This window comes from Gorilla gorilla, chromosome 20, assembly GCF_029281585.2.
Source record: "Gorilla gorilla gorilla isolate KB3781 chromosome 20, NHGRI_mGorGor1-v2.1_pri, whole genome shotgun sequence".
Taxonomy (NCBI): domain Eukaryota; kingdom Metazoa; phylum Chordata; class Mammalia; order Primates; family Hominidae; genus Gorilla; species Gorilla gorilla.
Window position 1 is genome coordinate 67,233,554 of NC_073244.2, and position 23,403 is coordinate 67,256,956.

Genomic DNA, 23,403 nt, shown 5'->3' on the forward strand with positions numbered 1-23,403 from the left:
TGCAGAATCTGAGGACCAGAGAGGGATAGCAGCTTGCCGAGGTCACACAGCCTTGACAAGGAGCACAGCTGGGTTCCTCCTTCCCATTTGATTCCTACCCCCTTGCCGCCCTCCCTCCTCCAAGACCCCTCATCCTCAAGCCTCCCACCCTTCTCCCGATAATGCATGTGACTGCAGCGGGTTGTGTCCCCTAGAAAGATATGTCCAAGTCCTAACCCCAGGTACCTCTGCAGGTGACACTACTTGGAAATAGGGGCTTTGCAGACATACTTAAGGATCTTGAGATGGAATCACCCTGGGTTTAGGGTGGGCCCTAAATCCAATGACCTGTGTCCCTAGAAGGACGCGGACACAGAGGGAGGCTGCCAGGTGGAGACAGTCACATGAAGACAGAGAGACACAGCCACAGGCCGAGGGAAGCCAGGGATTCCTGGGAGCCTCCAGAAGCCGAGAGGGCAAGGACGGATTCTTCCCTGGAGCCTCAAGAGGGACCATGGGCCGGAAAACACCCGGATTTTGGACTTTGGGTCTCCAGAACTGCAGCAGAGTCCATTCATCTTGTTTCAAAGCATCTGGCTTGGGGTAATTTGTGACAGCAGCCTCAGGAAACTAACACACAGACCAAACAGTCCTCTTGGCTCAGTTCTGCACAATCCTCACTTTATCCCCCCGAATCCCCCCACCAGAGGGCCATGGAGGGTCCCACTGGGCACCAGGCCTGGTCCATGGGGAGCGACAAAGAACCTTTTGCTGTCATTAACCGCGATGGTTTATCACAATGATGACCCTCCCCGAGGCCTCTCCTACGGTAACAGCAACATCTACGGTTCCACACCCACAGGGAAAACGGATTCAGAGCAGCAGCAGGGGGCGAGCAGGCTGTGGGGCCAACAGTGAACATGGAGGCAGGCTGGTGGCTGGGAGGGCTCCATGTGGGCCTGGCTGAGGAGCCAGGGATCTGGAGTCAGAACCGGGGGAAGGCAGCTGGAACCCAGCAGTGGACTTGGAATTCCGCAAATCATCCTCAAACGTCTTCAGCCAGAAGCGACGGCGACAGCAGCGCCTGCAGACAGGTGTCAGGAAGCTTCGCTGCTGAGGGTATTTCTCAGGCTGGGCTGGTCTGGGAGGCCCAGGTCCTTGCAGGAGGAGAGGGCCTGAACACCGGCCCTTCAAGCTCCCTAGTCAGTCAGTCTTGGGCACCGGGCTCCTGAGGGCTGACAGTGTGATGAGGAGCTGGGCAGCATAGTAGGTGGTCATGATCACCAGGTGGGCATGGGGCACGGGCTGGGCGAAGGTGTCCCAAGCCAGCACGCCATCAGAGAGCGTGAAGAGCAGCGCGCCCCAGCCGGCACTCCCGCCCCGGGCCAGGCCGCGCCACAGCATGGCCATCAGGATCAGCCCATAGGCTACCACCGGCAGGACCATATCCGGCTTGAGGTGCTGGAGCACAAGGCTGAGGTAGGGGCCAGAGGCCAGGATGACGAGCAGCAGCAGCAAGCCGGGCTGCAGGGGAGAGAAGCCGAAGGCCCAGACGTAGAGGAGGTGGGCGGTGGCAAAGGCAGCCATGCCTGGCGGGAGAGGGGTGGGTACCAATGAGGAAGGCCCATCCTGGGAATGGCCCCGAGGTCACCCCTCAGGGCCTAAGAGAAGGACCATCCCAGAGCACCAGGCCCCACCCTGGCCAAGCCTCCTTGCAGGTCTCCCCACATGCAGCGTCCATCCTTGCTCTGCTCAGAACCGCCAGGAGGCCCCACCTTCCCTTGGCCTCCAAAGCCCCATGGCCTCCAGCTTACCAGCCACTCTGCGCCAGCCACCCTGGCCTGCTGGGCTACAAGCACCTGACACGTCCCTGCCCGGGAGCCTTTACACTCGCCCTTCCCCCACACAGGCATACAGCCCTTCAGCTCTGCCCAAATGTGACTTCCTCAGTGAGGCCTTCCTCAGCAACCCTGCTTCAAACTGCAGTACCTCCAGCGGGTCCTCACTGCCCTCCGCGCCACCTCAGCTACTGCGCTAACACCGCCTGCCCCCACCCCTCGCTGCAGCGTGAGCTGCCTCGGTCACGGCCGCTCCCCCCACTGTGCCTTTGACCACTGGAGCTCTCACAGGAGCCCTCTGCACCCAGGCTCCCATCCAAGCGCTGGGGCCTCCCTCACACGGGCATCTGGAAAGCGTCACAGCACCTTCCACTCACCAGGGAGGAAGGCTGCCGGCCAGATGAGGCAAGCGTCCCCCACAGCCGAGCACACAAGGGCTCCCTGGAGGAGCTGGGTGTAGCCCCCGCTTGGGGACATGACCCACAGGAACCCAGCCAGGCAGAGGACGGGCAGGCACTTGACCAGGGCAGCGAACCAGGACAGCTGGTCCTCGGGAATCCAGAGGCAGAAGTACACGCAGCAGGAGAGGATGAAGGGGCTCAGCCACCTGCAGACATCTGGGCGCTTTGGGGAGTGGGGAGCTACTGAGCCGAAACCCAGCCCAGCCCCCATTCTTGGGACTCAGATCTCATGGCTCCTGTCCCACCCCCACCTGGGACCCCAGCTGTACAGGCTGGACCCATTCAGGGACCAGGCTGCCAGAACCCAGCTTCCCAGGGCCCAACCAACTCAAGGACAGCAGCTCCCAGACCCGCTGGCTGCTGGGGTTCCAGGGCCCTGTCCCCCAGCCCCAGGCACAGCTCAGAAGGCTCTCACCTGGGCTGAGCAGTGAGTCTTCAGGGTCTGCCCCGCTTTGCCAGCGTCCATGCTGGCCTGATACCCCAGAGCGACCTAATCTGGGAGTGAGTGGCTTCAGGGGGTGGAGGGGAGGGCTCATGGTTACACGTTAACCCAAGGAGCGTCCTGTGGACTCTGACTGATAACAGGGCCCAGGGAGATGTTGTCCTCACCCTGGGGATGGCCCTGCCTGGCACCCGCTGATAAAGCACTGTTGGCATTGGGGGTCCCTCTGCCCTAGCCTGCTGGGACATGGCTTCCTCCTCCTATCTGCCTGGGGAGGTTAGGCCCACAAATGCCTGTCCCCTTGTCCTGGGCCCCGACAATCAGAAGAGATGGGGTGCAGAATTCCAACAGCCACCCCATCATGGGAAGCGGGAGAGGGGCTGGCTGGCAGGAGTGCCCCTGGAGGGATGGGAAGGCGAGTCTGTCCTTCACTTGCTGCCCTAGCCATCTCCCTCCCTGCTCCATGAAACCTTTCCTCATCCTGCTCAACCCCACCAAGCCCTCAGGGGCTCCACCACAAACACTGCTTCAGTGGGTGACCAGGAGGGACCACCACGAATGCGGGGAACAAGCACCCTCTCCTGTTAGCTGAGCGAGCCCCCAGGTGACCTCCAAGCCAACTGCCACCCCAGTGAGGACGCCGTCCTCATGGCCCGGTCCACACGCTCCGGTTTCCCAGCGCCACTCACCGGTGCCACTCGCTGCACACGCGGCCTACACCTCTACCTTCTACCTGAAAGACTCAGACCTACTGGGCGCCAGTGCCCAGCCTCAATGCTGGGCTTGGTTACTGGGGGTAAGCAGGGGCAGGAGCAGGGATTTGAGCCTGTCGGTGGCTTCTATCCTCTGCCCAAGGCCCTGCCCACAGGTGGGGTAGACCTGGCAGGAGCCCTCACAGCCAGTGCCTGGCCCAGCCTGGGGCCTCTGCAGCCACAGGGCTCCCTCTGGCAGGACAGTGTGGGGGCAGACTGGGTCAGGAGCACCCCCAGCCTCTGGGGTGCAGGGATAATACAGGCTCCCCACCCCGCATCCCAGAACGTAAGGTCTGACCAGCAGAATCGTAAACTGCCTTCCTTTATTTATATTTGCAATATGAAATAGAAGCTCGGCACAAACGCACGCACACTCACACCAGCCTGGGAGGAGGGAGCTGGGGACAAGGCCACTTGGCAACAGGGCTGGGACCTCAGACCCTCAAGGCCCCTGGGGGTGTTGCCGGGGAGGCCCCTGCTCCCCAGAGCCGGACTGGCCTGGTTGAAAGTGCAGGGTCTGGGCAAAGGCACGGCCCCCACTCGGGACCCTCTGGCACCCCCACCCACGCTGGGCCGTCCCCCATGGTGGACCTGAGCTAAAAGGCCGGGTGTGGGCGTGGCCGTCTGCGCTGGAGCGTGGGACAGCTGGGCACGTGGGTGGCAACCTTGGGACCCCTAACACCAGCTCCCGCTGGGACGGAACAGGGAAGGCTGTGCTTTGGAGCCGCCAGCCCAGTTCGGTGTCCTCACTCTCTCTCGCTCTCCTCCCTCTCTCTAGATAATATATAATATATGCTTCTCTCTCTCCATTCTCTCTATTTGACTCTCTGTATCTTTATTCTAGGAGGCAACGCTCCAAAACTTCTCTTCTCAGTGCAAATGGGGGTGGGTTGGGCCTGTCTCCCTGGCACCAGCCTCCTGGGGGTCCAGAGGAGAGAATGTGGGGGTGTCAGGGTGATGAGGGCAATGGGGGCCATCGTGGGACCCGCCCTGCCCCCACCCTGGGAGATCCACGGGAGGACGGAAGATTTGGCCGCCGCTGCCGCACCAGGCAGCTATCTGGAAACAGAGGGAGATGTCGTGTGAGGGTCTAGCAGGCCCAGCCCCACCTACCCAGCCCCAGGCTGCAGCCACACTCACTGGGAGCCTGGGGATGCAGGCCCTTCCGGGGCAGAGCCATTGGGTATCGGAGGAGGCGTGAGGGCCTGGGCACTGTCAGGGGAGAGAGGGGATGTGCAGAGGTCACTTCCTGCCCCACCAGCCCCGCCCCCGCCCCTCCACCCTGCTGCCCTGGTGCTCACCTCTGGCTTTGGGGAAGCCCCAAGGGCTCTGGGCTCTTCTCCCCTTCTGTGGTCTGGGGGGGCTGGTGGGCCCCGGAGGCTGGGACAGAGGTAGAGGGGTCTCTGGTTGCACTGTGGGTGAGAGGCAGGTGCGGCTGTCAGCGTGGCCCCCACCGTCACCTGCTGACACCCTCACATCCCACCCGACTGAAGTCGGCTCACTGGGTGTGTGTCTGCCACCTGCCCCACGGGGAGGGGCCTCCCGAGGACGCAGCTGGCTCAGCGTGGAGGGACAGCACAGCCCTGGACAGGAAGACAAGCACCCCTCTTCCCGCCTCCTGTCCCTGTGGAGGAGGTACTCGAGGCCGGCTGAGACAGCCCCAAAGGGTCTTCTGCATGCTCTCACCCTCCCAATCCTTCACACCCTCCAAGGAGCCTTTCCCAACCCTGGGGCTCAAGGGCCCCAAGCATCCCAGGCTACTAAGAGAAGAACCAGCCTACAGAGTGCAAGGGGCTGGGGCACAACATGAGGCTGGGCCTGGGGGTCCTGCAAAGGAGACCTGGAGCAGCTCAGGGACAAGATGAACCCAGAGCCCACCTCACCGAAGAGGAGAAAAGACTTCTCCTGATACCAGGCACCTCGCCCCAGCAAGCCCCACCTCGCTGCTCACCTGTCCGAGGAGCTGGGGGCAGAACGGATCCCGTGGAAGGTGGCCTGAAGGTCCCCAATGCTAACCAAGGCCTGGCAAGGGGCTGTGGGGGATAAGAAATCTCAGCTGCAGCTAGCTCCCAGCAAGCTCGGAGCTGGCCAGGCTGCTCTCTCTGCCCAGGGCCGCGGGTGGGCAGGGCAAAGTGGGGCTCACCTGAGGACTCCGTGACTTTGCTGCCTTCTGTGGCTTCCTGAGGTGCTGAAGGGGGTGTGGGGTCCTGAGACCTGGTAGGCGAGACAGGCAGCCCAAGGGGGCAGCTAGGGTTAGCACTCGAGCCTAAGAGAGGACGGGGACCCCATGGCCACCTCCTGGCCTCGGGATACCAGCACCATTCAGCCCGTTCCATCCGGTTCTCACCTGAGCTGCAGAGCTTCATGGGCAGGAGGGCTGGCCAGACTCTGAGTGGGGAGGCCCTGGGGCACACTGAGGGGCCCCTGTGGGGCTGGAGGCCCAGTGTGCAGCTCTTCCTCCCCGGAGACTCGGGGGCTGGTCGGGGCATCTGTAGGCACTGGGTCAAAGGTGGCTGTCCAGCTGGGGCCTGGGATAGAGGTGGGGGAGCGGGATGGAGGGTGAACTCAGTAGCAGGCAGACAGCCCTGTGTACACCTGACCACACCGCCCATTCATTCACCTGGAGGCTGAGGGCCAGGGCTGGGGTAGGACAGGGGGGTGGCCCCTCCACGGGCTGCACAGCCAATGCCCTCCTCGTCTTCCTCCTCCTCCTCGTCCTCCTCTTCTTCGTCCTCACTGTCTGTGCTGCCTCCACTCCTGCCCCAGAAACCACCTCGTCAGCTAGCTGTGTGGGACAGACCGGCCGACACCCATCCTGTTCCCTGCAGCCCAGGGTCAGCCCAAGGAGAGCGGGCTGGGATGACAGGCAGGTCACAGAAGGGTCCAGGGAGCCTGGGGTGTGACGACACCAGGAGAGGCTGGGAGAGGGAGTTCTGAGCCAACGGCAAGAACACAGGTAGGCAGGGACAGAATGCGGCCGTAAGGAGACCGTCTGTCCCCAGTCATCCGTGGAGGGCAGGCCCTGGTGAAGTGGGCTGAGCCTCAGCCATGGCAACCAGAGCAGACAGACCCACTCACCAGCTCTCAAGCCACCTCCCAGCCGTCACCTCACACGGTCGCCACAGTGACAGGCCTTCCCACCAGCAGGCCCACCCTCTGGACAGAGGCTTCACACTACTCTCTCCCTCCAACTAGAAACTCCAAGAAGGCAGAGATGGCTGACTTTTGCCACTGCTGTATCCTCAGCCCTGAGAAACCACCAGGCACCCATAGCTGCTCCAAAAACACTGGCTGAATGTTGACTAACACACACCTGTGAGCATGAAGAAAATCCAAGCAACTTATGTGTTGATCAACCGGGGAAGGGGTAAGCAAAGTAACATTAAAACTAGCTTTAACAATGAGGGTGCACTCTGAAAAATGCCATCATTAGGCGATTTTGCTATTGTGTGAACATTCTAGAGTACACTTACACACACCTGGATGGTGGCGCCTCCTGTACACCTAGGCTCTGTGGTATAGCCTATTGTTCCTAGACTACCGACCTATACAGCATGTTACAGTACTGAATACTACAGGCAATTCTAACAATGGTAAATGTTTGTGTATCTAAACATAGGGAAAATACAGCAAAAATAGAGGATTATAATCTCACGGGACCACTGTCATATGTGGTCCATCGCTGACCCAAAGATGCAGTATGGGACTATATACTATGTCTAAAATGCTGACCCAATATTTTTGTCTTAACAGAGTAACTGACTACTTTAACTGGAAAGTAATATATCTGTATATAGTTAAAAGTAAACTAAAATACTCAATGACTAAGGAGTATAAAGGAAGCCCCTCAACCTAACATAAGGCATCTACAAAACCCCACAACTAACAGCATGCTTACATGGCGAAACGCTGAATGCTTCCCCCTAAGATCAGGAACAAAACAAGGATGCCTGTTCTTGCCACTTCTGTTCAACATTGTACCGGAGGCTAGCCAGGGCAACCAGGCAAGAAAAGGAAATTAAAAGCATCCAGATTTGAAAGGAAGGAAAATGAACTCTATTCACATGACATGATTCTGTACATAGAAAATCCTAAGGAGTCCACTAAAACTATCAGAACTCATAAATTAGTTCAGCAAGGTTGCAGGATGAAAGATCAACATACAAAAACCTATTGTATTTTCATACACTTGTAACAATCTGAAAACAATTTCAAGAAAATTCCATTTACAATAGTAACAGAAAGAAGAAAACAGGAATAAACTTAAAAGAAATACAAAGCCTCATACTCTAAAACCTACGAAACATGGTTGAAAGAAATTTTAAGACCTATATAAAAAGACATCCATGTTCACGTATTAGAAGAAGCAAGGTGGCTTCTTGGTTGAAACTGACAAGCTGATCCTAAAATTCATATGGAATCTCAAGAAATCCCAAATAGGGCAAAACAATCTTAAAAAAGAAGAACAAGGTTGGAAAACCAAAACCTCCCATTTTCTTTTTTCTGTGAGATGGAGTTTCGTTCTTGTCACCCAGACTGGAGTGCAACGGTGCGATCTCAGCTCACTGCAACCTCTGCCTGCCAGGTTCAAGCGATATTCCTGCCTCAGCCTCCTGAGTAGCTGGGATTACAGGCACCCGCCACCACAGCCGGCTAATTTTTGTATTTTTAGTAGAGATGGGGTTTCGCCATGTTGGCCAGGCTGGTCTCAAACTCCTGACCTCAGGTGATCCATCCACCTTGGCCTCGCAAAGTGCTGGGATTACAGGTGTGAGCCACTGTGCCCGACAAACCTCCCATTTTCAAAACTTACTATAAACCAACAGCAACCAGGCCAGTATGGTACTGGATAAAAACAAACACACAGACTGATAGAACAGAACAGACAGGGAAGAAACAAACTCATACATATGGTCAAATATTTCTTTTTTACACAGGTGCCAAGATGATTCAGTGGAGAAACGACAGTGTCTTCAACAACTGGTGCAGGGAAAACTGGTTATCTATATGTAAAGGGATGAAGGTGGACCACCTCACATCATATACAAAATTTAGCTCAAAATGAATGGAAAACCATAGAAATAATGCTATAAAACTCTTAGAAGAAAACAAAGGGCTAAGTCAAGATGCTGGATTTGGCAGTGACACACTTGTGCACCAACAACACGTGCAAGGGTACTCACAGCGGCTGCACTCACAGCGGCTGAACTCACAGCAGCGAGCAACAGGAACCTGCCCAAAGGCCTGTCAACTGCAGAACGAGCAATTCAGCTGCAGCTCATCAGGCATGGCACTGCCCCACTGCACGAGAGCCAGGGGCACCCAAACACACAACAGGGAAGGAGCTCACAAGCAGAGTGTTGAGCAACAGAGGTCAGACATAAAAGGAGATGCTGTATGCTATATCAAGTGAAAACAGAGACAAAACTCATCTACAGGGTTAGAAGCCAGGACAACTTTACCCTCAGAAGGGAGGGTACTGGCTAACAGAGGGGATGTGGGTACTGGGAAGGTCCTGCTCCTGGGTCTGGGCACTGAGGAAGGATATCCATTGGCCACACACTCAGGATCTGTACACTTGTCTATACGCATGTTACATGTCAATAAAAAGTGAAAACAGCCTAATTCCGAAATCAAAAGTCATGAGTCAAAAACTCAGTTGCAGATGATGACTTAGTGTTCATGCTGTCAAATCTACATGGCCTGAACCCATTTCATCACAGCGATTCTGGGGCCGGCCAGTATTAAGAGAAAAAAAAAACAGTGTAACATTTGCACTAAAATCTCATCACAGCCTGATTGGAGAGGGACGTCATCATCTCTCATTTTACTGGAATTAGAGAAAAGAGAAGCTGCCTGGGACCATCTTACCCCCTTTCTAGGAAAACATGTGTGAAAGCTAACACGAGGAAGTGAAGTGAAGGGATGAAAGAAAGAGACAGGGAGGCGGGAAGAGAGAGACGCACACAGACCAAGCCATACCTCAAGGACCTGCCTATTTTTTCAGCCACAGAGATCATCCCTTTCTTTTCATAACTTAACTCATTTGAATTAGATTTCTTCTTTTTTTTTTTTTCTGAGACAGAGTCTCGCTCTGTCGCCCAGGCTGGAGTGCAGTGGCGCAATCTTGGCTCACTGCAAGCTCCGCCTTCCGGGTTCCCGCCATTCTCCTGCCTCAGCCTCCCAAGTAGCTGGGACCACAGGCGCCCGCCACCACGCCCGGCAAATTTTTTGTATTTTTAGTAGAGACGGGGTTTCACCATGTTAGCCAGGATGGTCTTGATCTCCTGACCTCGTGATCCACCTGCCTCAGCCTCCCAAAGTGCTGGGATTACAGGCGTGAGCCACCGTGCCCGGCTGATTTTTTTTTTAATTTGTTGATTCTTTTTTTTTTTTTGAGACCAGGTCTCTGTCACCCAGACTGGAGTGCAGTGGTGCGATCTCAACTCACTGCAACCTCCGCCCCCCCAGGCTAAAGCGATCCTTCCACCTCAGCCTCTCAAGTAGCTGGGACTACAGGCACACGTCACCACATCCAGGTAATTTTTGTAGAGACAGGGTTTCGCTATGTTGCCCAGGCTAGGTCTCAAACTCCTGAGCTCAAGTGATCCATCCACCTTGGCCTCCTCCCGAAGTGCTGGGATTACAGGCTTGAGCCACTGTGCCCGGCTAATTTGTTGATTTCTTAATGCATCATCTAACCTTTTTTTTGAGACAAGTCTGGCTCTGTTGCCCAGACTGGAGTGCAGTGGTATGATCTCGGCTCACTGCAACCTCTGCCTCCCTGGCTCAAGCCATCCTCCCACCTCAACCTCCCGAGTTGCCAGGACTACAGGTGCACACCACCATGCCCATCTAACTTTTGTATTTTTTGTAGAGACAGCATCTCCCTATGTTGCCCAGGGCTGGTCTCAAACTCCCGAGCTCAAGCAATCCATCTGCCCTGGCCTCCCAAAGTACTGGGATTACAGGCACTCAGGGATTACATGAGCCCACCACGCTTGGCCTTGAATTAGATTTCTATCACTCAAAAGTGAAAGTGCCCCCAACTAATACACACACCAATGCAGGTTCCTTATTTTCTTCATTCACTTCAGCCTCAGTCCAAATGTGTTGGGAGACCCCTTGGCCCTGCCGTGTGGTGGAAGCTTGGAGAAGGGAAACTGGAGGGGGACTCACCGGACACCAGGGGGCTGGCCCAGACGGGCCCCCCTGGCCAGCTGGCTGCCCTGCCAGGCGCCATCTTCTCCATCAGACTCCCCTGAGCCCTGGGCCTCTTCCTCGTCCTCCTCTTCCTCATCATCATCAAACTGCTGGATGCGGTCCTTGTAGCATATCTCAAGTAGGTTGGCGTTGGGCTGCAGGGCACAGGGGTGGGAGGATGGGCCACACTGCCCACAGCCCCACGCCCCTCCACCCGCCACAACCAGGGGACAGGGCAGTACTCACGTTCTCATCGTCAGCATTGAGGGAGAAGGTGATGTTGGCTGTCTTGTCAAAAGGTGCGCTAGGAGAGAAGGCAAGGCATGGTGAGAAGGTCCACCCGGGGGTGGGGGCAGCACAGGACAGGCCACATTTCTTTCTTCACTCAACACAGAGCTGACCCTCATTACTTGCAGATTTGGTATCTGCAAATTCACACACAACCCGAACCACTGGTCCTAAGGGGCAACGCATACATGAATATCAACATCTCACATATAATCACTTGAAATCCTTAAAACCACTAATTGAGGTAGGCTGTTTCCTTTGGCTATAGAAGTGAGAAAATGGGGCTCAGAAATGTTAAGTGACTCTCCTCAGGCTCTTCCAAGGACAGGTGCCAGAGAGGGATTCAGATCCATGCCCTTGTCCCCATCCTTGGGGCATCTGTAGGAGGCTGACACTCACACCAGCCAGGCACAAGCAGAATGTGAGGCTACAGCCCAATAAAGCACATCCCCTAACCTCAAGATGTCTACGGTCCGCGGCTGAAATTCTAAATTATGGGAAAAAGAATCACGTCAGAACTGAAACTGTGCCTGCCAGGGCCCCACCTCCCTCACCACGAGGATCTCACGATCAGGGTCCACATTCTGTCCCATGTGTTACGGACACTTCAAGGAATCATTTGTCTCAAATTCATGAAAAATTCTGCCACAAAGATCAATGGATAAAGGACAGTTAATTCTTAAAGGACACTAAGTATGTGACAGACATTACGCACGCACTTCATTCTCACAACCACCTTCCAAGGCAAGTGTCCTTAGTCCCTCCTAGACACTGAGAAGCAGCGGAGCAGAGACCACGCTGGGTACACAGTGGGCCTAGGGCAGGGCAGCCCATGTCCCCGTGGCACCGGCAGCCTCAGCTGACCTGGCTTCTGCTACAGGAGCTATGCGGGGCAGCATCTTCAGCCTTGAGATGATCAAACTAGTCATCCACTTTCCATTCTGGAACTCTTTCTGGGTTTAGTTTTGTTCACTTAACTTTTTAACCCCTCTGGAATTTTCTTGGTAGAGGAAAAGCTAACAGTTTCATCCCGAAAGGGGCAGCTGGTGATCCCAATGCCATCTACCAGTCAGTCCCTTCATTCTCCTGCCAGGGTGGGGTTTTCTTCTTTTTTTTTTTTAATTAAAAAAGCAGAGATGGTCTCACAATGTTGCCCAGGCTGGGCTGAAATTCCTGAACTCAAGCGATCCTCCTGCCTCGGCCTCCCTAAGTGCTGGGATTAAGATGTGAGCCACTGTGTCCAGCCCAGTTTTCACTTGAGCATCTTCTCCAGGGGTCTCGGCACAGGCCACTGACCCACAAAGACCAACACTCTGCAAGTCTCCATGCTGGGCACAGAAGCAGCAAACACGGGATATCACGTCTGCATCTGAGAGGACCTCTGTCCAGCTGTGGACTAAGCGAGGAACAGCTGACTATCCCTCATCGTGGTGTCCGTCACACTGTACAGGGACCCCAGTGCAGCCATGGGCAGCCATCCAGCTCCCACACACTAACCAGCTATGTCCTGGGGCCTTAGTCTCCCTGGCCGTAAATGAGCTCATCGTGGGGAGCAAGACAGAGTCTCGCTCTGTTGCCCAGGCTGGAGTGCAGTGGCACAATCTCGGCTCACTGCAACCTCCGCCTCCCAGGTTCAAGCGATTGTCCTAACTCAGCCTCCCAAGTAGCTGGGACTACAGGCACCTGCCACCACGCCTGGCTAATTTTTGTATTTTTTAGTAGAGATGGGGTTTCGCCATGTTGGCCAGGCTAGTCTCGAACTCCTGACCTCAGGTGATCTGCCTGCCTCGGCCTCCCAAAGTACTGGGATCACAGGTGTGATCCACTCCGCCCAGCCACTTTTTTCTGACTCCAGAAGCAACAGATGCTTGTGGCAAGAAACTCAGAAAAGTTCATGATCATAACACCCAGAGGTGACTGATACTAAGATGTCGTTGACCCACAAATCAAAACAAGCAGAATTGGTAATTGGAAAAAAAAAGTTTTGTTACCCCGAGGCCTGTGGAGGGGAAAACTGGACCCCCATGTCTGGCAGACTCCTGACCCAGAGGGCATCCATGGAGGTGCAGCTCTGCCCCACAGTCCCTGCGCCAGGACTGCTGGTCCCCACTACCCTGAGCCCCTCCCGCCTGGGACCCCTAAGGCTAGCTCCAGGAGTGGGAGGGACCCGCTCTGTGTCCCCAGCACAGAAGATGTTTGTGCCCCACCCTCATGGCCTGCCCCTCAGAGAGAAGAGACTGCAGAGCCTGCCCCTCGGAGAGAAGAGACTGCAGAGAAGAGACTGCAGAACTCATGTAACAGGAGGCAGACACACGAGGCTGCAGACACACACACAAGGCCATGGCCAACACGTGCCCAGGAGGGGCCACAGCTGCAGGCTGAGCCCACAGGGCATGTAGGTGCGTGCAGGGGATAGATACAAGTAGGCGCGCCTGCTGCTGCAGAGGCAGGACAGGGCTGTGACCCTGCGCAGGAGACACTCACTTCACACTCTCCTCCTGCTCTCCAAACTCCTCATCATTGAAGCCAAAGTGGTCAATGAAGGCAGAGGTCATGCGCTGCATCTGGAAGTCCATGAAGGCCTGTGGGGGTGCGGAGGTTAGGGCTGGAGGGAGTTGGGCAGGACCCCACTCCAGCATAGCCCAGCACAGCACCACATAGCCCCACGCCCACCTGCTGCAGCACAGCCTCCTCAGGGAAGTTGAACTCCTTGAGCCGGTCGTCCTCATCGTCACTGGAGGAGTGTAGGTGGTGGGTGTTCACCTGGGGAGAGGAGGGGGCGTCAGGGCCTGCTGGAGCCCCCAGACCAGGGTGGGCAGGCAGCTATCGGCGGCGGGGGAGGGAGCGGGGGTGGGGGGAAGGCTAAGACTGGCCCAAGAGAGAGAAGCAGCAGGAGGAGTGCAGGAAGAGAAGCTGGGCCTCACCAGGTCCACCATGTTCTTCTTGTTGGTCTCCGCCAGGGGCCCCGATACAAAGGCTTCCCACTGCTCCTGCTGCTCGCTGGGCAGCTCTGCTTAGGTGAGAGGGGTGAAGACGTGAGGCATCTTGGGGCTTCAAGCTCCCCACCTACCCCTCAGGCTGGCCTGGGGACCCTCACCCTTCAGCAGCTGCCCCAGCTGCTCTGCATTGGGCCCCTTCTCCGTGTTCTGCACCAGGGCGTTGGCCACTCTTGTCAGGTGGCCCATGTAGCCTTTCCGAGGGCCTCCCGCAGACCTGGCAAGAGTGAAGGCCACGGCTGGAAGCCAGGACTGGACCCAGGGATGCCCAGCCCCAGCCCAGCCCCCCACCCAGGCAGCCCCAGCCCCTGGAGACATGAAGGGCAGCAGGTGCTCACTGTACACGGTCGTTCTCCTCCCAGGACGTCAGGATCCGCTCCACCAGGCGGCACTGCTGCAGCAGCTGTGGGAGAGCAGGACAGGATGGCCTGGAGGGGTGGTCTGCACACATGTGGGGAGCTCTGCACTGCAGCAGGGGTCCCTTCCTCAGCAGATGCTTCACCAGGCCCCCGCTCATCCAGAGACGGGGATGGGAAGGAGGGATGGAAGCTGGGCCTTGGGACCCTGGCATCCACCCAAGTCTCTCTGGTCTTTCTACAAAAGAATACGTGGTGCGTGCATACACACACACACATGCATGCACTAACAGACACACACGTTCACACATACATGTTCACATACTCGTGTGCACTCACACACACATGCTCTCACACACATGCTTGCACTGACACACATGCTCACACACTCGTGTGTGCACTCATGCACACTCAGCTGCTCGCAGGTCTGCTCCCGCCCACCCCTAGCTCTTCAGCTCAAGTCAGGAGCCCACTGCTCCCTGCACCTGCATGTTTCATCCGCGTTTCTCCCTGGCCATGCCTCCCACACCCCATCTGGGCGCTGGCACCTAACACTACCCAACGAACACTTGTGGGAGGAAGGAGTGAGGGGCAGGCCTCCGGAGAGGGTGCGCCCACAGGGGATGGGCCCAGAAGGAGGGGGACCAGGGAGTCCCAGCTCACATGTTTCACAACAGGGTTTTGGATGGGCGTCTCAGGGCTGCTGTCAGGAGGCGGCCCCAGGCTCAGCATGGTGCTCACGCACCCCTCTACTTGGGCGTGCAAGAAGTTGTTGAAGACATAATGGAAGAAGAGGTCCTATGGGAAGACACAGGATTGGCACCAGAGAGGCCCCGCCCCAGCCCAGCCCCCGCCCCCGAGCCCCAACCTCCGAGCCCCCAACCCCCGAGCCCCCAGCCGAGCCCCAACCCCCGAGCCCCCAGCCGAGCCCCAACCCCCGAGCCCCAGCCGAGTCCCCGCCCCAGCCCCCGAACCCTCAGCCCAGTCCAGTCCCCGCCCCAGCCGAGCCCCAACCCCCGAGCCCCAGCCGAGTCCCCACCCCAGCCCCCGAACCCTCAGCCCGGTCCAGTCCCCGCCCCAGCCCCTGAACCCTCAGCCCAGTCCAGTCCCCGCCCCAGCCCCTGAACCCTCAGCCCGGTCCAGTCCCCGCCCCAGCCCCTGAACCCTCAGCCCAGTCCAGTCCCCGCCCCAGCCCCTGAACCCCCAGCCCGGTCCAGTCCCCGCACCAGCATGGTGTTGGGCACGTCCAGTGCCAGGAGCTCGTGCGTCAGGGCTGCATCATTGGCGCTCAGGGCACTGGCCAGGAGCTTGACCACGTGCAGCCGCGTGTTGCCCAGAGGCGGAGCCAGCACGCCCCACGTCATCTGTAGCGGCTCCAGCTGCAGATACAGGGAGGCCTGATTCCCAAGGGCTGCCCTTGCTGCTTCCCCCGCCTCCCCGAGGACCAGAACCCACACCCCTGACCTTGGGAGGCTCCAGTAGGAGCTGGTGGAAGCAGCTGAGCCGCGGGCGTAGGGCGTGCAAGGCACCCACACTGGACACAGTGCTTTCCAGGGCCCCCTGGGCCAGGAGCTCCAGCTGCCCATCCACACTGCTGAAGAAGTTGTTCACGGTCACGGACTCGGACCTGCAGCAGGGCAGGGTCGAAGGTGGAGTGAGCCTAGATGGCCTGTGTGCCCACACAGGAGTAGGCACAAGGACCAAGTCTGCAGGGTCTGGAGGAAAACGAGGAGCCACACGCCCCCAGCGCCGCTCTCTTCTGAGGCCCTTCAGACAACACCTGGCTGGGGTGGGGTGGGGTGGGGTCGGGAGCCCGCCAGGTGGCAGCACTGGCAGTCCACTGTGAGAGCACGGGTGAGGGGTGGGGGCGGGAAGGCAAACCCAACAGGCTAGCGGCCTGTGTGGTAAGGCAGGGGCACGGGGGCTTGGGGTCCCTCCCAACACAAGCTGCAGCAGTGGCCTCAGCCTCAGTGCCCTCACTTGTCAAAGCAGACAAGAAGATTCCTCCCTCGGCCCTGTACTGTCCACTGTGCAGGGAGCACAGGCAGCCACAGAGCAAAGTGCCATGGGCGGGGATTTCTCTTGGTGGACACCGAGACCCGCCTCTGAGGGGCCGGAGAGCCCCTGGGGATGAGCAGCATGCATGGTCTGTGGCCCGTATCCCTCACCTCGGCCTCCTGGGCTCCAGCAGGGTCAGCAGCACCTGGATCCCACTGACGATGACAGACTGGCTCTGCTGCCCCTCGAACATGTTGCTTAAGAGCTGCTCAATCGTCTCCTGCCTGCGGGGGCAGGGGCAGGGGTCAGGGTGAGGAGCCAGGGGCCCAGGGCTTCCCCAAGTCAGCTCCCCCCAGACTTAGCCTTGCCCGCACACCCACTTCTCCAGGGTGGCCAGCAGTTGGTCAGGCTCTGGGCTGTCCTGGACTTGGATCATCTGCTCCCGGCTCAGGCGGATGATGTCACACAGGGACTGGGATGCGTTGGAATGTTGCTGGAACGGGGAGAGACAGGTGAGGATCCTGGTCGGGCCACCGGGCCCCCTGCAGCCTGGTGCTGGGAGCCCCTCCCATGAGCTGACCATCCAGGGAAAAATGGTCACCCAGACACAGGAACACGTGTTACGAAGGAGAGGGGCACAGAGGCACCAACTGCTGGAGGGAAGATGGTGGAGAGAACAGGAAGCCAGGAAGGCTCCCCAGGACAGGAGGCATCCACACAAGGACCTCATGACCGCATACAGGGCTGGCAGCACCGCCCACAATGACCCAGAAGGCTCTGACTGATGAGTGAATATGCCCAAGCTGGTCTATCCACACAGGAGAGTGCTAATCTGCCAGGAAAAGGAGTGAAACTGATACATGCAACCACATGAATGAGCCACAGAAACATCATGCTAGAGAAAGAAACCAGACACAGATCACGTAGTACATGATTCCAATTATATGAAATGTCCAAAGACAAATCCACAGAGACAGAATAGTCTGGTGGTTGCCGGGGGCTGAGAAGAGAAAGGGGAAAATCGGGAGGGACTGCTAATGAATACAGGGTATCTTTTTTATTTTTTCTGGAGAAAGGGTCTCGGCTGGGTGTGATGGCACATGCCTATAATCCCAGCAGTCTGAAAGGCCGAGGTGGGGCCGGGCGCGGTGGCTCACGCCTGTAATCCCAACACTTTGGGAGGCCGAGGCAGGTGGATCACGAGGTCAGGAGTTCGAGACCAGCCTGGCCAACATGGTGAAACCCCATCTCTACTAAAAATAAAAAAATTAGCCGGGCGCAGTGGTAGGCGCCTGCAGTCCCAGCTACTCGGGAGGCTGAGGCAGGAGAATCGCTTGAACCTGGGAGGTGGAGGCTGCAGTGAGCCGAGATCGTGCCACTGCACTCTAGACTGGGTGACAGAGCGAGACTCCATCTCAAAAAAAAAAAAAAAGATAAAAAAGAAAGAAAGGCCGAGGTGGCAGGATCACTTGAGCCCAGGAGTTTGAGACCAGTCTGGGCAACATAGCAAAACTCCATCTCTACAAATACAAAAAAAGTAGCCAGGAATGGTGGTGTGCATCTCTAGTTCCAGCTGTTCATGAGGCAGAGGCAGGAGGATTGCTTGAGCCCAGGGGGGGTCAAGGCTACAGTGAGGCAAGATCACGCCACTGCACTCCAGCCTGGGCAACAGAGCAAGACCCTGTCTCAAAAAAAAAAAAAAAAGACACGGCCTCTACATCACCCCAGGCTTGAGTGCAGTGGTGCCATCACAGCTCACTGCAGCCCTGAACTCCTGGGCCCAAGAGATCCTCCCGTCTCAGACTCTTGAGTAGCTAGGACTACAGGTGTGCATCACCAGTGCCAGCTAATTTTTCAATTTTTTGTAGAGACAACGTCTTGCTATGTTGCCCAGGCTAGTCTCAAACTCCTGGGCTCAATCAATCCTCCAGCCTCACCTGCCAAAGTGCTGGGATTACAGGCAGGACTTGTTTTTTGCAGTGATAAAAAATAACCTAAATTCAACAAGATGATAAACAACGCTTTGAATACCCTAAAAGCGCTGAATCGTAAGCTTCGGTGGGTGAGTGGTATGCTGTGCAATTTACATCTCAGTAAAGCTGCTACAAAAGAGAGAAAAGAGAAAAGCATAAGCAGAGCTGAGTCTACCCAACGGGCAGCTGCCAGGGCTTGGCAGTGTGGCCCTGGGCCATGCCTCAGGGCCCTCACAGGGACAGGCCCCAGCCTGGGTGAGCCCAGAGCCATCTCTGCTCTGCAAGCCTGTGCGCCTCTGAGGCAGAAGTTGGCATTGGGAAGGACATGCTGCTCCCAGTGGCCTCGGATATCTGAGGCTCTTGACAAACACGCACTCTACACTAGGCCCTGTGCTGGGCACCAGGACAGAGATGGAGACCCAAGCTGGAGAAACACATGGACATGGGGTCCCCCAGAGCTAAAGGGGAGGATGTGAGGGCCCTTGAAAGTAAGGCTGCTGGACGGACACTTAGAAGGACAGCAAGGGGTTCAATCAGGCAGGAGACAGGGAAAAAGCTGCCAGGCCCAGCAACAGCACAGGCCAGGGTGGGCAGGGACGGATGTGGGGCCAGCGCTGGGACAGGCAATGAGGAGGGCCCCTCCCTGCAAGGCATTATGTGCCAAGTTCCTGGGTCATGAAAAAAACCTTTCCAGCACTTTCGGAGACCACAGTGGGAGAATCACTTGAGTCAAGTTTCTTTCCTTTTCTCAAAGGGCATGGATACACCTGGTTCTCAATGCTCTCTTTTCTCACCAAATTTTTTTTTTTTTTTTTTTTGAGACAGGGTCTCACTGTGTCACCCAGGCTGGAGTGCAGTGGTGTGATCATGACTCACTATAGCCTTGACCTCCCGGCTCAAGCAATCCTCCTACCTGAGCTTCCCAAGTAGCTGGGACTACAGGTGTGCAACACCACACTTGGCTAAGTTTTTACGTAGAGATGGGGTGTTACTATGTTGCCCAAGCTGGTCTCAAACTCATGGGCTCAAGTAATCCTCCCACCTCGCCCTCCCAAAGTGCTGGAATTACAGGCGTGAACCACTGCGTCCAGCCCCAATTCCTCTTTTAAAAGTGGGGAAGTGGGCATGGGGAAGGAACTCTAAGGGGAAGCTGCAGGGGCACCGGCAGCACTCACATTCTCATCCTTCGACGGGTGGATCTGCTCAATCAGCCGCTGGACGATCTTCTCCTCGTTGAGCCACTGAGGGCGAGAAGGTGAGGGATGCATCACTGTCCACCACGCCCAGCCCCCCACCCCCAGAGGAGCCGGCCCTGCTCACATTGACAACGTCCTGCCTCAGCTGAGGCCGCTCCACACAGGTGAGCAGGCGCAGCAGGAGGTCCATGATGGCCGAGGTGCCAATGTGCTGCAGCAGCAGGTCCACGAAGTCATCCTTCTTCCGAAGAAAGGACACGAGCTGGGGGCACACGGGCTGCATCATGCACAGGGCCTGGCCCAGCCGCCACCCCTCAACCCACGGTGGCGCCAGGGTGGGGGCCAGGGTACCTGGTCTGTCTTGCGGTTGATGAGGATGCCCATGACCTTGCTGAAGAAGCTGGCCAGCAGTGGGTTGAGGCTGCCGGTGCTCTGCAGGAAGCCGTAGAGCCGGTTCAGAAGGGACTCATCAGCACCCAGGGCGTCATTGATCTGGGGCACGTCTGAGGTCAGAATCTCGCAGGCCACACTGGGGTACCTGGGAGGCAAGCACAGGCGGGTGGGGGCTCTGGTCGGAGGCAGGGGGCGGGGGGCGGCAAGGCTCCACCCTCTTCTCTGCACCGGGCACTGGGTTTCTGGGGCTGCAGAGACCCCTGTCCAGGAAGGGGAAGGGGCAGAGGACAGGGTGACGCAGAAACAAGGGCCCACACCAGGCCTCCTCCACCCTGCTAACACCCAACCATCCCATCCTAGGCTCCTCACCACCCCCAAGACAAGCCTGGTCCTGAAGCTCCTGCGCTTCCCAATCCCCCAACAGCTAACACTCATCCCTTTTGCTTCTCAGCGGCTTCACTTGCAACCCCGTACGCTGCCCCAGCTCCGGCTGACTCCTGGAACCTTGCTCAACTTCCAACCTCACCTCCTGCCTCCCTCCTCCAAACTTTCACACGGTGCCTGACGGCTCCAAGACAAGAGCTGCCCCACCAGCGTGCCACTCAAGGCCCTGAGGGGCCACAATCTGCTCCAGGACTGTGGGGAGGTACCCCTTGGGAGGCTGAGGCAGGCATATCACTTGAGGTCAGAAGTTCGAGACCAGCCTGGGCAACACGGCGAAACCCTGTCTCTACCAAAAATACAAAAATTAGCTGGGCGTGCTGGCTTATAGTCCCAGCTACTTAGGAGGGTGAGGCAGGAGAATCACTTGAACTCGGGAGGGGGAGGTTGCAGTGAGCTGATCGTGCCTCTGCACTCCAACCTGGTGATAAAGTGAGTCTCAAAAAAAAAAAAAAGTGTCTTTTCAGCATCGCTTGGATTAAAAAATAAGTAATTTTAAAGTGACTTCAATAGCAGACAAGTGTTTCACAAACATACAAAAAAAGTTTAATAAAAAGTAAATAAAATAAAAGGCAGCGAATAGAGAGAAAAACCAGCCGGGCATGTCGTCACATGCCTGTGGTCCCAGCTACTCGGGCAACTGAGGCGGGAGGATCACCTGGGCCCGTGAATTTGTGGCTGCCGTGACCCGTGACTGTGCCACTGCCCTCCAGAGCACAGGCTTGGTCTGCACCCGGTGGGCTGTGAGGCCTTGTGCAGGAGCCTGGCTGCTCCCTGCCTCGTCTTCCTCATCCCCAAACTGGAGTTTACTGACACTGACGCATTTCAGGGTAGCTGTGAGGCTTGCGTAGTGAAGGTATGTGTGATGCTGATAGGGACGGGCTGGCCAGGAGCTGGGGAACTCACTTGTAGCGCAGCCGCTCCTCACCGCTATCTGGCGGCTCCTGGGTGACCCAGGCCACCATTGCTTGCAGGTGGGGTGGCTGCAGCAGGAAGTCCAGCAGCTTGCGGTTGACGACCTTGCACTCCTGCAGCACGTCTTCCTCGTCCAGCAGCTCGGGCAGGCTCAGGTCCTCCCGCTCCAGCAGCGTGTCCAGGTGCGAGCTTGTGTGCAGGTCAAACTTCCAAAACATGGCGCCCTGCAGGCACAGACACAACCAGCGCCGCGTCAGACGCCCCAGGGAGTCCCCACTGGACGAGGCACTGACCACAGGGGCTCAGTGCCCACCTTGGGCACAGCCTCTCCCCAAGTCCCAGCCCTCTGCCTCATGCTGAGCCCGGCCCCGCCCCGGGACTGCCCGCAGGCTCACTGCCTCCATCACTCAGGCTTAAGGCTCCCAGTGAGCACCAGGCTCCTGCAGCTGCCCTCCAGCCTGCCCCTCTTCCCCCATCTCCAGCCTCCCGGCCGCCTCGCCTGAGGTCCAGGGGGTCATTTCACACCTGAGGCCTCAGGCCTGGTGAAGTCCCCAGGTGTGGACCATGTGCAGGGCCCGCGAGAAGAGGCTGGACCCTGTGCACTGAGGGGCCTCAGGCCCTGTCTCCCCATGAGGGCCTGGGTCCACTATCCCTACTTTTGGGAGAGACACTGCAGAGGCAGGGCCTTAACCTCTGGCTTCAAATTTGCTTCAACCTGTATTTGCTCAACAAACTCAAATGCCCGATGACTTCCAGCACACGGCTGCTGCTTGGCCCAGCAAATCACCCAAGGCTACGTGGGAGGCAAGGGGCGGCGGCAGGGGGAAGAGAGGAAGTCTGTGCATCTCCAGGCTGTGGCCGTTGCCTGGACACCACTCACACACAAACACACCCCAACCATCCTCTCACCCAGCACCTGGGCTGGAACAAGGAAGAGGAAAAGTTGGAAGGGAGGGGCTCCCAGAATAGTCACTGACCAGGACCTGAAGGAACCCAGGGTGGGATAGACAGATTCTGTGGGGGAAGAACAAAGCTGGCAACACCTGGCCCTGACCCTGTCCCCATCTGGAGCTGGCTCCCGCCCTCTGGAGGACAGTGCCTGGTTCCTCAGCCCGGTTCCAGCCCCTAAACACTCGTGCACGGGAGCTCACTGGCAATAAGGAAACACACACAGAGCATTAACAAGATGCCAGGCAACCCCATTCTGAGCCCCTGCCCTGTACTACATCACTGCTCCGCAGAGCCCTAGAAAGCCTCCACACAGACCTTCCACTACAGACCTGACCTGTGACCTGTGCTCTCGGCACTTGATGACAATGGTCCTGGCTCTGCATGTGTGCTGTGCACGTGATGTCCAAGCTCACCAGCAGCCCCCAAGAAAGCTGTCATCACTCCGCCACACAGGACAAGGGGCAACCAAAGCCCGGTAAGTCAGGCGGCATCCTGGAATCTCGAAGGCCATCTGGTCCCAGCAGACAGCCTTCACGGAGCTCTCACCAGCTAAGACACTGACCAGAGCTCACGCTCATTACCTGCCTCCTGACAACCGTATCACCAGCTAAGGCAGAGGCCACTGCCACCCCCAAGTCACTACAGAGGATGCTGAGAACAGAGCAGAGCCGGCACAAGAGGCCAAGGGTGCCTCTCCCGCAGGCCCTCACCACCATCACTCCCAGGCACAGGTGCTAGTCCCTCTCCTCCAACGCCCTTCTGCAGCTTCTTCCAGTTCAGTCATTCCCTCTGCACAGGCTGCCACCATCTCCTCGAGCCCTGCTGACCTGTCACCTCAGTGCCCACCAGCCCCCAGGCCTGACTCAGCCCCAGGCCCCAGGGAAGAGACAGGGAGCCGTGGAGCACCAGGCCCAGGGAAGAGACTTCATTGGAGCTTAGGAGAGCAGCCTGGGCTGACAACACGCAGGACAGAGTCCCACACGTGGCCTCAGGCAGGTCGAACGCCTCTTGGGCCTCCTTTCCTCTCCTTCCTGCCTAGCTTGAAGCCAGGCCAGCCTGGGGCCAGGATCTCCTCGCTCATCCACCCTGACCACCCTAAGGCTGGGCTCAGCGCGGAAGGTTGCAGTCCAGACCTTGCTCCCAGTCTGCCCGTCTGCCTCGGTGACTCTAGACTGGCAACAATCTTCATATAACACTATATGGGTCCCTACACCTGGCCAA

At 57.4% G+C, this 23,403-nt stretch overlaps 2 protein-coding genes across 4 annotated transcripts in view; both read right to left on the reverse strand.

Annotated features, from left to right (window-relative positions):
- Nucleotides 1-639: 639 nt before the first annotated feature.
- Nucleotides 640-3,646, reverse strand: TMEM86B (transmembrane protein 86B). The gene is made up of 3 exons (XM_004061454.5): nucleotides 2,694-3,646; nucleotides 2,195-2,441; nucleotides 640-1,568 (listed from the first exon to the last, which is right to left on the reverse strand). Exons 1-3 carry the CDS (start codon nucleotides 2,742-2,744, stop codon nucleotides 1,183-1,185), a joined length of 684 nt encoding a protein of 227 aa, XP_004061502.4. The 5' UTR covers nucleotides 2,745-3,646; the 3' UTR covers nucleotides 640-1,182.
- A 132-nt stretch (nucleotides 3,647-3,778) lies between these two features.
- PPP6R1 (protein phosphatase 6 regulatory subunit 1) overlaps nucleotides 3,779-23,403 on the reverse strand; it is a 29,608-nt gene continuing 9,983 nt past the window's right edge. For all 3 annotated transcript variants that reach the window (XM_031007509.3, XM_031007511.3, XM_063701657.1), the window contains exons 2-24: nucleotides 21,223-21,455; nucleotides 19,834-20,020; nucleotides 19,607-19,744; nucleotides 19,462-19,527; nucleotides 16,694-16,806; nucleotides 16,484-16,597; nucleotides 15,780-15,942; nucleotides 15,542-15,694; nucleotides 14,979-15,113; nucleotides 14,298-14,362; nucleotides 14,061-14,176; nucleotides 13,888-13,973; nucleotides 13,637-13,726; nucleotides 13,448-13,545; nucleotides 10,922-10,979; nucleotides 10,652-10,830; nucleotides 6,093-6,229; nucleotides 5,820-6,000; nucleotides 5,616-5,686; nucleotides 5,424-5,505; nucleotides 4,774-4,884; nucleotides 4,613-4,684; nucleotides 3,779-4,531 (exon numbers count right to left, since the gene is read on the reverse strand). In XM_031007509.3, the coding sequence (XP_030863369.2) occupies nucleotides 4,528-4,531; nucleotides 4,613-4,684; nucleotides 4,774-4,884; nucleotides 5,424-5,505; nucleotides 5,616-5,686; nucleotides 5,820-6,000; nucleotides 6,093-6,229; nucleotides 10,652-10,830; nucleotides 10,922-10,979; nucleotides 13,448-13,545; nucleotides 13,637-13,726; nucleotides 13,888-13,973; nucleotides 14,061-14,176; nucleotides 14,298-14,362; nucleotides 14,979-15,113; nucleotides 15,542-15,694; nucleotides 15,780-15,942; nucleotides 16,484-16,597; nucleotides 16,694-16,806; nucleotides 19,462-19,527; nucleotides 19,607-19,744; nucleotides 19,834-20,020; nucleotides 21,223-21,449 (2,646 nt within the window). In that variant the 5' untranslated portion in view covers nucleotides 21,450-21,455 and the 3' untranslated portion in view covers nucleotides 3,779-4,527. The remainder of the gene's footprint in view (nucleotides 4,532-4,612; nucleotides 4,685-4,773; nucleotides 4,885-5,423; nucleotides 5,506-5,615; nucleotides 5,687-5,819; nucleotides 6,001-6,092; nucleotides 6,230-10,651; nucleotides 10,831-10,921; nucleotides 10,980-13,447; nucleotides 13,546-13,636; nucleotides 13,727-13,887; nucleotides 13,974-14,060; nucleotides 14,177-14,297; nucleotides 14,363-14,978; nucleotides 15,114-15,541; nucleotides 15,695-15,779; nucleotides 15,943-16,483; nucleotides 16,598-16,693; nucleotides 16,807-19,461; nucleotides 19,528-19,606; nucleotides 19,745-19,833; nucleotides 20,021-21,222; nucleotides 21,456-23,403) is intronic.